General features: G+C 37.1%; 1 protein-coding gene across 1 annotated transcript; it reads left to right on the forward strand.

Moving 5' to 3' along the window:
- The first annotated feature begins 1,157 nt into the window (after nucleotides 1-1,157).
- Nucleotides 1,158-13,311, forward strand: vps45 (vacuolar protein sorting 45 homolog). Its single transcript, XM_067426106.1, has 15 exons — nucleotides 1,158-1,420; nucleotides 1,663-1,797; nucleotides 2,271-2,331; nucleotides 2,454-2,533; nucleotides 2,619-2,687; nucleotides 3,796-3,933; nucleotides 4,073-4,183; nucleotides 4,514-4,648; nucleotides 5,036-5,149; nucleotides 5,748-5,915; nucleotides 7,151-7,309; nucleotides 7,431-7,538; nucleotides 8,609-8,730; nucleotides 11,113-11,244; nucleotides 11,885-13,311. The coding sequence occupies exons 1-15, from the start codon at nucleotides 1,328-1,330 to the stop codon at nucleotides 11,964-11,966; spliced, it is 1,707 nt and encodes a 568-aa protein (XP_067282207.1). The 5' UTR covers nucleotides 1,158-1,327; the 3' UTR covers nucleotides 11,967-13,311.
- Nucleotides 13,312-14,573: the final 1,262 nt, after the last annotated feature.

Consider the following 14,573-nt stretch of genomic DNA (forward strand, 5'->3'; position numbering starts at 1 on the left):
GCCTTATGAGACAATGGCTTAAGGCAGTGTTCTGTGCATGAAGGCACTTCACAAAACTAATTTCGGAGAGACCTTTAAGGCAGTGTAACAGTTTAATGATCTACAGCAAAATAGAGAGAGCTTTGGTGAGAACTATACAAATATGTAATTACTATATATGTTAGTAATTTCTCGCTAGAAATTACATCAGAAGTGGAAGATGTTAGTAAAATAGTACATTTAGAAACAAACTGACCCTCAAACGCAACTTTCGGACACCATATTTTTTGCCCCAGCTCAACTGTCACAAAATGGAAAGCACAGGATTGTGGGATATCGAAGGATACATCTATGCTGCTTTCAAAAATTGATCAGATGAAGGTCTCTCAGGAGGCAGGAAGTGAAGTTAACACTAGAATCGGATGTGCCTTGATGCCTTCTTGCCTTGAAATGTGTCCTCCGAAGGCAGCATTTTCTAGGTTTCAGGTGCAGCCAATGAGTCAAATCTTAAAGCTTACTTTCACAAAATCGACTAAATTGATCACACTCACTGAACCAACATTTTAATGATGCTGCCTTACCGAAATATATATATTTTAAATTATTGTTATTTTTATACATTTTTATTATTATTAATAAAATTTGAATGAGACAGGTTAACATAATCACACAAACGTTTGTAAAAAACACAAACGAATAAATAATGCATTAGAAGCAGGTCAAATTCATGTATTTCAGATGTCTTATTGAGATGTCCGATTCGTGACCGAATCATTTTGAGTCAAATCTTCAAAATGAATTCTTTCACGAATCCAGCACTGACTCACTGAACCAACATTTTAATGAGAATATTTTGTTGTATGTATTTTGATAATTACAAGTTTAATAATTACAAGTTTAATAACTTTAAGTGACCATGTTATAAAACGGCGCTGATAGACATTGATAAAGGTCGTCTGATGAGAAAAAAAATAAAAAATAAAAAACTCCATCGACCTCACCAATATGGCGTTTTATTTACTCCGTTTTACGTAGCAGCCTTGAATTATGGGATATTATTCATGCTCTACGAACTGTTACTAGATCAGTTGAACTAGTATATTGAACCTGCATTCTTAACAGATCGACTGAACTACAACAGGTCCCAAATCAGATGTGGACCGAATACTCGGCCATACCGGAAGTAGTAGGAAGCCCAGTGAGTTGTCTGTCTCCTATTGTCAACAGTGTTTTGTATGCGGGAGTTTACTCATGAAAAGAGCATTTTATCAATAGTTAAACTACTTTGAGACGATTTAATAATTTAACCCGTTCTCACTGATAATAAGTACCTATATAAAACGACAAAATGAACGTGACTCTGGCTGTCAAGCAGTACATTTCTAAGATGATAGAGAGCAGCGGACCCGGGATGAAGGTGTTGCTGATGGACAAGGAGACGGTAAGCGAGTTTAAACAGCTTTAACAGTTCAAGCATAAAAGTGTAGATGTGCTTAAACCACTGATAATGCAGTACTGTGTGTAGTGTGAAGGGGCTTTGCTGTCCTGTTACCTGTCATGTGTCTTAACCAAATGCAACTGAACTGAACTCATTTGTTCCTAAATATCTACACAAAACAGTCACAAACAGTGGTCAAAACATTGCTTGCTTATTCTCTTTACTCTTTCTCTGTTTGTTTACAGACCAGTATTGTGAGTGTGGTCTACACTCAGTCAGAGATCCTGCAGAAGGAGGTCTACCTTTTTGAGCGCATTGACTCACAAAACCGAGACAACATGAAGCACCTTAAAGCGATCTGCTTTCTCCGGCCAACCAAGGTTTTATCATTGTATTTTTTAGAATAAATGTGACCATGGACCACAAAATCATACAGCTGAAGAAATTAGTTTTCCATTGATGTATGGTTTGTTAGGATATGACAGTATTTGGCAGAGATACAACTATTTGGAAATCTGGAATCTCAGGGTGCAAAATAATCTTAATATTGAGAAAATAGCCCTTAAGGTTGTTCAAATGAAGTCATTAGAAATATATATTACTACTACTAATCATCTTTTTTAATATATTAACGGTAGGACATTTACAAAATATCTTCATGAAACATGATCTTTATTTAACATCCTAATGATTTTTGGCATAAAAGAAAAATCGATAATTTTGACATACAGTGTATTTTTAACTATTGACACAAATATACTCGTGAGACTTATGACTGGTTTTGTGGTCCAGGGTCACATAGATTTACACTGCATTTCCTGGTGATTTCATACTTGAATGTCTCTTCTTTCAGGAGAATGTAGAGCACTTGATTCAAGAGCTTCGTCGACCCAAGTATAGTGTCTATTTCATCTGTGAGTTCAAGAAATATATGTTTCATCAATTTACCTCTCATTTATATGAGTTTGTAGAATATGTGCTAATAATGGTGGTCAGAAGACAAACTTTCACTGACTTTAGAACTAATTCTGTGTAGATTTCAGTAACGTGATCAGTAAGAGTGAGATAAAGGTCTTGGCTGAGGCAGATGAACAGGAAGTAGTTGCAGAAGTGCAGGTGGGTCTTCTTAATTATGTCTACATAATTCATTCATACTCTCCCAAAATGTGGTGAAATGTAATGAAAAATATTGTTACTCTAGGAGTTCTATGGAGATTTCATTGCTGTGAACCCTCATCTTTTCTCACTCAACCTTCAAGGAGTATCCAGGGTAAGATATTTATTTTTATATATATTTTTTTAATAGGGAACCAGGGCTTGCATTTTGTTGCTCAGTATGTTTTCTAAATTAATAAATAATGTAGAAAACCTATTATGTCCTTTTCCAAAGTCTGGATTTAGTTTTTGGGCTCTACTAGAATAGGTTTTAATGCTTAAATGTTCAAAAAACATATTTTCCCTTTATTCAACATTTTTGCAGCTCCTCTCTTCCCAGTCTGCCAGCAATGCTCTGTTTAGTCTCAATGAAGCCTGAAAAGCACAATGTGCTCTGATTGGTTGGGTGGACCAGTGTGTTGCAATCAACTGCATCAGCATGTTTGGGAAATGTCACACCACTCACCATAACTGAGTTTCCACACTACTAACGTCTGAAGCTGAGACTATAACACTACAACTCAACCAGGCCTGCTCCTTTATTTTGCATACGCCTTGGGCCAGAATGATTTAAATGAGAAATATTGTGATATGTTCATTCCCAGAATAAAACTCAAGACTACTATGGAGGCGTTTCAGGGAGTTCAGAAACACTGATGCAGAGAATAACTCGCTTTATAGGGTCTTTGTCCATTGTAACTTTGCAGAACTTTTTCATGTTCGTGCTGCCAATCACAACAAACGGGGTCAGCTGACCGATCATAGCACATTTAGCATTTCGAAAGCAGCAGCTTCGTCAAAAGCAGCGTATTCAAGTCAGACGAAGGAGTCAGGAGCTATAATAATGTACAATTTGTGTAAAATATGTGAAAAATAATGTGTTTTTTTTTTTAACAGTCAAGCCGAAAATAAAATCAAGACTTGCCAAAAACAAGATCAAGAAAATTTCATAATAGCACCCCTTTAAATATATTTTGTAGTTATTTATTAGGGATTAAGTTCATGTTCTTATACTACTTATGATACCAAAAACTGGTGCAGAACACGTAAATTAGTTTACAAGATCTGATAAACTACTAGTGCAGCTTGGAATTATTTGCTTTCATCTTTTTATTTAATTTATTTAATCAAATTAATCACTATCTTACAACTATTGTCGGCTCTCTTGTGAGCATGATTCATTCTCTTTTAGGCTCTCTGAATATTTCTGTGCATGTTTATAGGGTCGCAGTTGGGAGCCCAGTATACTGCCTCGTGTCACTCAGGGTTTGACATCAGTCCTGCTGGCCCTCAAGAAATGCCCCATGATCCGCTACCAGCTCTCTTCTGACATGTCCAAACGGCTGGCAGAGAGCGTCAAAGTAAGACTTCATTTTGTAATTGTATCAGATCTGTAGTATGTGTAATCTTTGACCTTATGGCGAACAGGTAATAGTTTTATAATTTGATTTACTCTACAGATGTAATTTTTCTCTAATGATGTATTTATGTTTCCCACAGCAAATCATTACTAAGGAGTATGAACTGTTTGACTTCAGAAAAACAGAAGTATCTCCTCTTCTACTGATTTTAGACAGAAGTGATGATGCCATTACTCCCCTTCTTAACCAGGCAAGAAACAATGTCTCTTAATAGTGTTACATCCAAATCTCATATTACAGAACAAGATATGTGTGCAAAATCCTTGACCTGACCACTAGAGGGCAATAGAGTCCATGGCATTATAATGGATTATAATAGAGACTTGTAAAATACTGTGCAATTTTAGTGTTAGACATTAAAAAAAGAGTGATTTTTATTATTTTCTCTCTACTGAGAGATTTAATGGAGCCAGTGAGTTCTGCTCACATTTGCTGAAAAATGGTACTGCAGCAAAAATATATATATTACATAATGATTTAGTATTCTGATATTGCATGTGCATGCATTTGCTTCCTCTAGTGGACTTATCAGGCCATGGTTCATGAGCTACTGGGCCTCAATAACAACCGCATTGACCTGTCGAGAGTGCCTGGAATCAGTAAAGACCTACGGGAGGTGGTTTTGTCTGCAGAAAATGATGAGTTTTATGCAAATGTGAGTAACATATTGTTGAAAATATTGTGTTGTTGTTGTTTGGCTTCATGGTTTGGCCTAATGTTCATGGCTTGTTTAAAGTACATTAACAGATTTCATTAGAGAATGTAATGAATCATGAAATTATTTACCAAGTAGATTTGCATTTCAAATAAACAAATCCAGTGTACACAATGAGGTCTTTATAACATAAAACAAAGTTTTTCAAGAAAATATTGAAATGTGTGTCTTGTCTATGTTTAACTCCTTAGATTATATAATTAAAGCAAAAAGAAGTGCAAATACTAAGAAATTTTGATTTCTTTTATATTATTTCTGATATTTTGTATTTTTTTAGTAATCTCAGACTTTTGGACCCCACACTATATGTTGTTTTCTCTCAATAAGAACTTGTACCTGAATTTCGGTGAGATTGGGACAAACATCAAGAACCTGATGGAGGATTTTCAGAAGAAAAAGCCCAAGGACCAACAGAAATTGGAGTCCATATCTGACATGAAGGTGAGCAGACCAATAATACTGTTCACTGTAGCACATCATCTTATATGAGGAGTGAACCATGAAGACCCCTGATCCAGAACTTTTATTATTGTGTTAAGCCCTGTTTCCACCTAAATTACCCGGAACAATTTGTCCCAGGAACTTTTTTCCCCAGACTTGCTGATGTCTGCGTTTCCATCGCGGCCTAAAGTACCTTGAAGATTGATCCGGTATCGTAGGACTGCGTGCGACTTTCCAGTTCCCATTGGATTTCACATAATAAAGCCTGAATCTCGTCATGAGTCCATCAGTCATAATTTTGTTGATTTTAGTAGCAAACAACTATTAATGCACACACCGCAACTTTTAAAAATGGCAATTGAAATAAAATGCTGCGTAAACTCAACTAATCAGCATGTTTAGCCCCAAGTCCCACCCCAGAGTTCCTGAACTTTGAAAAAGTTTTGAGGGGGAAATTGTTACCCGGAACTTCATGTAGTCCCTGGTTCCTGTGGTCGAAACACACAGAGTACCACGGCAAAGTCCCTAGGTCCTGGGGAAGTTCCTGCGGTGGAAACGCGGCTTTACAGTATTATGACCACTTATGACCCCTTTGTAGGCGTTTGTGGACAACTACCCCCAGTTTAAGAAGATGTCGGGCACCGTCTCAAAACATGTGACTGTGGTTGGGGAGCTGTCCCGCCTGGTCAGTGAAAGACAGCTGATGGAGGTGTCAGAGGTGGAGCAGGAGTTGGCCTGCCAGAGTGACCACTCCAATGCACAACAGGTCAGACCTGCATTTGACAACTCAAGTGCTGATTATTTCACTATATCAATAGTTTTACTGTATTTTTTGATCAAATAAATGACGCTTTAGGGAGCATAAACTTCTTTCAAATACATAAAAAAATCAGACAAGTCAATGTCCTTTTACAAAGTTTTTGTGATCGCCTACAGTAGGGCTATTCAAATCTTACCCTGGAGGGCCAATGCACTGCAGAGTTTAGCTCCAACCCTGATTAAACACACCTGAACATGCTGATCAATGTCTTCAGGATCGTTAGAAAATCACAGGTGAGTGTGTTTGATTAGGGTTGGAGCTAAACTCTGCAGTGCATTGGCCCTTCAGGGTAAGATTTGAATAGCCCTGGCCTACAGTAGGATAATACTGTAATTAATTACAAAGGGTTAGTTCACCCAAAAATGAAAAATCTGTCAATAATTACTTACCCTAATGTCGTTCGACACCCGTAAGACCTCCGTTCATCTTCAGACACAGATGAAGATATTTTTGTTGAAATCCGATGGCTCAGAAAGGCCTTAATTGACACCAATGTCATTTCCTCTCTCAAGACCCATAACAGCACTAAAGACGTCGTTACGAAGTCCATCTCACTACAGTGGCTCTATAATTATTTTATGAAGCAACGAGAATAGTTTTGTGCACAAAAAAACACCTAAATAACGACTTATAGTGATGGGCCGATTTCAAAACAAAGATTTGAATGGTTATGAATCAGCGTATCAATTCATGATGCGGATTGTGTGTCAAACTGCTGAAATCATGTGACATTGACATGTGTCATTGACAGACAATCTGAATCATGAATCGGTATGCTGATTTATAACCGTTTGAAGCTTTGTTTTGAAATCAGCCATCACTATATAAGTCGTTATTTACTTTTTACGTTATTTACTGTGCACAAAACTATTCTCGTTGCTTCATAAATGATTGTAGAGCCACTGTAGTGAGATGGACTTCGTAACGACGTCTTTAGTGCCTTTATGGGTCTTGAGAGAAGAAATGACATTGGTGTCAATGAAGGCCTTTCTGAGCCATTGGATTTCAACAAAAATATCTTAATTTGTGTCTGAAGATGAACGGAGGTCTTACGGGTGTCGAACGACATTAGGGTAAGTAATTAATGACAGAATTTTTATTTTTGGGTGAACCAATAATAATTAATAATAGAAAGTGCTGTAAATCTTGCACCGTTGCTGAAGATTAACATGTTCCTGCAGAGCTTGAGGCGGCTATTGCAGAACCCTCGGCTTTCTGAAATCGACGCTGTGCGGCTGGTGATGCTGTACGCGCTTCGCTACGAGAAACACAGCAGCAGTATTCTGCCCAGCCTTATGGAAGAGCTTAATCGCAAAGGGGTTTCAGAGAGACACCGCAAGGTGAGGACCAGCAGATCTGTCCTATAGCACAGTGTATTGGTATTGATGGATGATCCAGAATAATGCAATAAAGTTTTATTACTAGTACTATTATTAAAAAGGAAAGTAACTTTGCCTGCAGATGGTGCAGGCCGTAGTGGAATATGGTGGAAAACGAGTCAGAGGAAGTGACCTCATCGCTCCTACGGATGCTGTGGCCATTACCAAGCAGTTTTTCAAAGGACTCAAGGTAGATGATCTATTCATGGCCCTCTGACTGCATTATGCTTTACATTTTCAAAGCACACTCCAGCGGGAGTTATTCTCTATATCTGTCCGCACTGTTTCTGAACTCCCTCCATTGTAGTCTTGAGTTTTCTTCCGGGAACAAACACGTCACATTCCTCATTTAAATAATTCCCACCCAAGGCATGCACCAAATAAAAGGTGCAAGGCCTGGTTGAGTTAGTTAGTAGTGTGTTGAAACTCGTGGTTATGGTAAAGGGGCGTGACATTTTCCCAAACAAGCTTAAAGTGCTTGACCAATCACAACACACTGATCCAGCCGACCAATCAGAGCACATTGTCCTTTTCAGATGGAGGGGGTTCATAGAGACAGGAACTAAACAGAGCGTTACTGACAGACTGGGAAGAAAGGAGCTGCAACATGTCTCCACCCAAATTTCAGAATTTAACTTCTGCAATTAACGCAAATGTGGAATATCGCATAAAACCACGTTTCCATTCATGTGTTCGTTGCTGTTCAGTGCTCAAGTGCTGCATCCGAGGTAGAAACTGTGGCTCTTTTTCCTACATCATAAATGACTTGGACCTGTGAATGCAATCATGGGAGATGTTTCTGGGAGGAAATTAATCATATTATTCTGATGACCGACTTTGGCTCAGGCATTTCAGAAGGATCAAACCAATATTTGAGATGCTGTAAAAAAAGAAAAGAAAAGAAAAAGGTTTTTGTTGCTCATGCCATTTATTCGGCAAATGTGTTTCCATCGTATTTTATGCGTGTGTATTCTTATCGGATAAAGTGTTTTGCCTCAGTTCAGTGCATCCGTTTTTTTAATGCGCATTTTGGTGTTCCTTTAAAAAAAAAAAAAAAGGTGACATCCTAAAATGCGCAAAAAAAGGTGTATGGAAACAGCTAATATAAAATGTGAAAAATTATGTGTTAAATAATTTTTAGACATTCAAGCATGAAAACCTATTCTAGTAGAAAACATGATAAAGACATAGAAATGGATCCTCTTTAACATGTCATATTGCCATAGTCACATGCTGTTTAAAACTTGTTTGTTTTCATAGGGAGTTGAAAATGTGTACACACAGCATCAGCCGCTACTACATGACACGCTGGATCAGCTGATCAAGGGTCGTTTGAAGGACAGCCAGTTCCCCTACCTCGGGCCAAGTTCTCTGAGAGACAGGTGATACAGATACATAAATAGACTGCCATTCACAATCATGCCTTCATAATATACAGGCACACTTATAGACATTTAATGTGAGCGTTGTGTTGTTGCTTTAAAGTGTTGTTTCTGTGTCACTATGGAATGCTGTTAACACATCCGACCAGTTTTAATTGAGTTTTAAAGGGGGGGTGAAACACTCAGTTTCAGTCAGTGTCATGTCAATCTTGAGTACCTATAGAGTAGCATTGCATCCTGCATATCTCCGAAAAGTCTTTATTTTTTTTATAATTATATAAGAAAGATGCGCTGTTCCGAGTCTTTCCGAAAAAAGCCGAGCGGGTGGGGGCGTGTCGTGTGAGCGGAGCTAAATAATGACGTGTGCTCGCTGCTGCTATAGTGTTGAGTGCGTCGAGTGCGTCGTAAAGCTGTCATCCCTAACAGCGGGGAAAAAACTTTATTCAAAATAAAAATATGGCTTTTAATCAGATACAGCCATACATCTATGATCCGGAATCAGACCCAGAGGCTGCAGTTGAACAGGAGCAGCAGCAAAAACGACTAGAGCAGGACGTCTCTATGTGGTACGATATACACTAACTATATAATATGCTTAGCGGCTTGTGTTATTTACATATTTATACTTGAATTATATCGTCGTATTTTTGTCTTTGAAGGTGTACATGTGGGAAGTGCAGTTGTGCACGTGTGTTTGTGTGTTTACGCGTGGTTTGTGTAGACAGGTTAAGTTAGTGTTTACATAGATAGACACGGAATAGTAGCGCATTTGAATGAAGAAGCGTGCTTATTTAGTTCAACATATTTCCCCCCTCTTTGTGTATTGTTGAGTGCTTTTACAATACACAAACATAAAGTTACACATATAGTGGCCAGCTAAACAAATGTACACGCACTACACATCGCATGCTCCATTGATCAATTTCTATATATAGTAATATATATAGTAACTATACGTGATCATGTTTGGGCTACTTGATGAGCATAGACACAGACATTTGAAGCAGTCTAACTCACCGCCCGCGGTTCTAACGTTGGGACTGCTCCATCCTTCAGCATTAGGCTATTGGAAAATCCGGCGTCATGCTGGGCCATGTTTATGAAACAGTCGGCACCGAAATGCAGCGAACAGATATAAACATTCGCGCAACTCAGTTGCTGATCCGGAAAAGCAAATTACATCCACTGTTGCCTTACCGCGGGGTTTTGGGGAATCTGTGCAGGACTGTCTTGGTCTGGCAACCAAAAACGCACTTTTTGATGTCATTGTTAATTGTGCACATTACCTGTGCAGCGCAGCCTACGAGCGCTTTGATGGGCATAGCCTGTTGCTTTCGCTCTCTCCCTCTCTCTCTCTCCCTCTCTCTCTCTCACGCTCTTCCAGTAGAATTGTCCGTAAGGCCCATACAAGGAAATTCCGCCCCCACTAACGTCAATGGGGACGCATGATCGCAAAAAACTTGCCGAAACTTATGACTAACCGGAAGTAGTATTTTTGACAAAGAAATACTCCCATCAAACGTCCACCTTAACTTTTGAAACTTTGTCCATGTTTAGTATGGGATTCCAAGTCTTTAACAGTGTAAAAAGATCAGTATGCATGAAACAGCATTTCACCCCCCCTTTAAATAGGCTGTTTCATGTATAATTGAGAAACTTTGTGCTTGTATTGAAAAACATAGATTAGAGCTGCACGATTATGGATAAACTGAGAATCACATTTTTTTTTTTTTTTAAATAATTATTGCGATTCTTCCACAATTATAAATAGACAGCTAAACGAAATAATATGCAATTCACTAGAGGTTGCAATTCCTGCAGTCTATTTAAATAATGTAAATAATTTGAATTAATTAAAAAAATGGCTTTCAATGAATTATTTAATGACTTGTTTGCTGGATAAATCAGTGTTTCTGAACAAATCTCTTGAATGAATGATTCAATGATAAATACATTTTTAACAGTCACTTGTCGCTACGTACTGGTGTAATGATGTAACTGACTATTTGAAGCATCAAGTTACTTTTAAAGGTGATTATTGATCACTAACGTAGACATCAGCATTTATATCCGAACTATAAACTTTATCCCTGTGCTTCTGTGAAAATTTGAATTACTTTAACACAGAATAATGATACTGTGTGGTTAAAAAAAGATTGTTTGTGAAGCTGTTTCATACATAACTGATCTGTCTGGATCAGCGGCAGCACCAACGCAGGTTTGAATGATCGCTGTGATCGTACTTGTCAAAGGTTTACTAGATATTGTGAATCGGTGTCACAACATGGGTGTTTGAATCAAGAGCCGAATTAATCGTGCAGCTCTAACATTAAATGCAGCGCTCTTGAAATGTGCTCCTTCACCCTCTTCCCCGCCCTTTAGACCTCAAGACATTATTGTCTTCATAATTGGCGGGGCCACATACGAGGAGGCATTAACCGTCTACAACCTGAACCGCACAATGCCAGGAGTGCGCATCATACTCGGGGGCACAGCCATTCACAACACTAAGAGGTCAGTGAAATAGTAGTGATAAATGCTGTTCTTTTGAAACATCTATTCATCAAAGAATTTAACACAATGGTTTTTAACTGTGAAAATAATCATACATGTTTCTTGAGAAGCAAATCATCATATTAGAATGATTTCTGAAGGATTGAAGACTGGAGGAATGAAGCAGAAAATTCAGCTTAGATTAAATTATATTGTAAAATATATTACAATAGAAAACGTATATTAGTATAGTCAAATTGTAGTAATAATTTACAATATTACTGTTTTTACTTATTTCTGTATTCACATTTGTTGTCTGCCATATAACTCTGAATGAATATTAATATTTTCAACCAAATTAATTTGGTTTAGCTAAACTTCATAAAGCTTCACTTTATTTCCACCTAATGGTTTTGTACGTAGCCATTAGATACTAGTTAACCTACTTAACTCTTTACCAACATCCTGAATTGTTTTCTTTTGTAATTTGAATGTTTGTGCATGATCATTTTGCTTTCTGTTTGTTTGTAATTTCTCCCATGTATGTACAATATAACTTAAATATTTAGTTACCCACTGAGGATTGTTTAAACCGCACTTCTTAATACAGTGTTGACTCTATGTGTGTCTCTATGTAATATGTTCCCTTTTTCTGCAACAGCTTCCTGGAGGAAGTGATGCTCACAGTGGGTTCAGGTGGAGACAGGACACAAGGACGAGGCCGTCAGCTGAACCGACGTTGAGCTGTTATCATCACTCATATTAATGTGTGCCGTCTGTCTTCTGAACCCTGAGCTGAGCACAATTGCCCTCTTTCTCTCTCCTAACATTCCTTTAAAATGTTTCCATCTTAGGGAGGAAAATGGTGGCACTACACAATAAGGTTCAATTCTTTAACATTAATGAACAATGAACAACAATTTGCACAGCTTTTATTAAAGGGATAGTTCTGTCATCATTTACTCATCCTCATGTTGTTCCAAACCTGTGTGAATGTTTTTAACCAAGCAGATCTCGGCCCCCATTGACTACCATAGTATTTTTCCCCCCACTAGTCAATGGGGGCCGAGATCTGCTTGGTTAAAAACATTCTTCCAAATATCTTCCTTTGTGTTCAGTAGAAGAAAGAAACTCACACAGGTTTGGAACTTGAGCGTGACTAAATGATGACAGAATTTTCATTTTTGGATGAATCATCCCTATCTAGGTTACATATAAATAATATAACAATAAATGTACTATTGTTCATTTTTAATTCATGCTTGTTCATAAGGATAAGCAGAAACCTAAAAATGTGTTAGTGAAAATGTGCAGATATATGTAGTAAACATTGGCCTAGATGAATAAATACTGTAACGTTCTTGTTCATTGTTAGTTCATGAGAGTGTGCTAACTAATGCAAATGAATTGAAACGTGTTGATAATGATATGTGAAACACTGTAAATGTGCATAACTTATATGATCACATGTAAATAATGCCCCAAAAGTGTTCACAATGACAGCTTTTTTATTTATTGGCTTGGTGTGCTGCATTTGATCATTTTTGGATAGATGGCTACTGTATGTTCAGTAAAAAGAGTACATATATTTACTATAATCAAAAAATTAACAGGCTGCTCTGTGTTTATAACTGGGTGACAATGAAATATTGCATCAAAAGTGTCCAACAAAGCTGGAAAAATTATTTTGGAAAAAAATGGTCCACCATAATTGTTATTATTATCATCATCATACAAATCTCTATCCAGCTTAATTAAGGCATGCTGCAAATATCCAGACATTAATAAATGTTTTTTTTAAATATGAAAGAATATGGATATTTGTAGCATTCTCTGCTCATAAGAGAGATCATCTGTTCAACGAGTGAATTGTTACTATAATACTAATGTCCATCAAAGGCTTTTAACAATTATGACAGTTCTTGGTAGACAAAGAGTTGAAATCAGCTAAAGCATTTATTTACGTCTCAGTGTGTCCATGCATGTCTTTTTTGACAAAGCTTTGCCTTTGTATATAGCTTGATAAACCAGACAACATAAGTGACAATATTTTATGTTGCTCTTCATTAAATGAAAGGAACATTTTTATCAATGGATTTGTCTAATATTTTCAGACCAACACATTTTCATGTTTTTTATTACCACCAATGCCTCAGTTCACAAGCTGTGTAACACCTCACAAATGATTTCCTGATGAAATTGAATGAAGTGGACTGAGTTTTGCCCTGACCTCTCAGGTCATCACTTTAACCCCCAGAGCTTAAACCCCCATAGACAAGTTCAGGTTTCTCCACTATAACTCCCCTTCCTCCCTCACTAATCACGTCCATTAATCCCCGCCATCATCCAGAGGACCGGCAGACCTGAACCACTTAATGGATTTACTGCATCAAGCAGAGTTTGTTGTGCGTGGATAAAAAACGTTAAGGGTTGCTTATGATGAGTCAGTAAAGGGCCTGGTAGATTATCTCACACTCAATGTATTGGACCAAAACACACATGCATACGTTGGAAACAAAAATCAGGTCGAAGATGTGTCCGTTTGTCATTTCCAGATTTGGATCAAAGAACCTTTTTCTGTCCTGGGCAGATGTAAGGCACTTTGTCAACCAAACATTTCTTGCTTCGTTTTAGAATAATGTGGTCAATTTAAGTGAACGGAAAAGAAGCTTAGAGCAGTGCAATTATAGTGATGTAATTTGTGTGTGTTTGTGGTTTTCCCAGAGCTTGTCGGAGAAAAAATATTAGGAAATCCCCCTATATACTTGAGTTACATAATAAATGTTTTCTATTTTAAAATGCATGCATTTAGTTTCATTGTATAATTCTAATAACTATGTGCAGTATTCAGATCCCTGCTCTCATTTATTGTCTTTTTAAACTTTTGACACATTTCTTGGTTACACTTTTACAGTGTCGCTGTTACACATTACATGTAGTTTCTATAGTAATTACGCATAATTACATGCAACTTAGTACATGTAGTTAATGAATATTGCTCAGAAAGTATGTACACTGTAATAACTGCTCCTTAAATAACATTTCTTTTTAGATTTAGTAAAACAAAGCTATTACACAAATGTATATCAAAGACAGTATAGTCTTCACTTTTATTCAAGTGAATATCTCTAAAGTTAGTTTTATTTTTGTTTATTAATTTCAGAATACAGTAAAAATTGAATATTTACATTATTACACAGGAAAACACTTTACTAGTGTTTCACACTATGAGGTAAGTTGTCACAATGGAATTATTATTATATACATTTTAGCAAAAAAATAATCAATTATGAAGAAAAGTGCTGCTTTAAAAGTATCTTCCTAAATATGTAGCGGTTTTATTGTGTTCA

The sequence above is a fragment of the Pseudorasbora parva genome, chromosome 19 (genome assembly GCF_024679245.1).
Source record: "Pseudorasbora parva isolate DD20220531a chromosome 19, ASM2467924v1, whole genome shotgun sequence".
NCBI lineage: Eukaryota > Metazoa > Chordata > Actinopteri > Cypriniformes > Gobionidae > Pseudorasbora > Pseudorasbora parva.

Excerpts from the sequence above, each read along its gene's own strand:
- vps45 (XM_067426106.1), top strand. The coding sequence starts at position 1,328 with ATGAACGTGACTCTGGCTGTCAAGCAGTACATTTCTAAGATGATAGAG. Across the intron at positions 4,184-4,513 it reads TTACTCCCCTTCTTAACCAG|TGGACTTATCAGGCCATGGT; the intron begins GCAAGAAACAAT and ends TGCTTCCTCTAG. Across the intron at positions 4,649-5,035 it reads ATGATGAGTTTTATGCAAAT|AACTTGTACCTGAATTTCGG; the intron begins GTGAGTAACATA and ends TCTCTCAATAAG.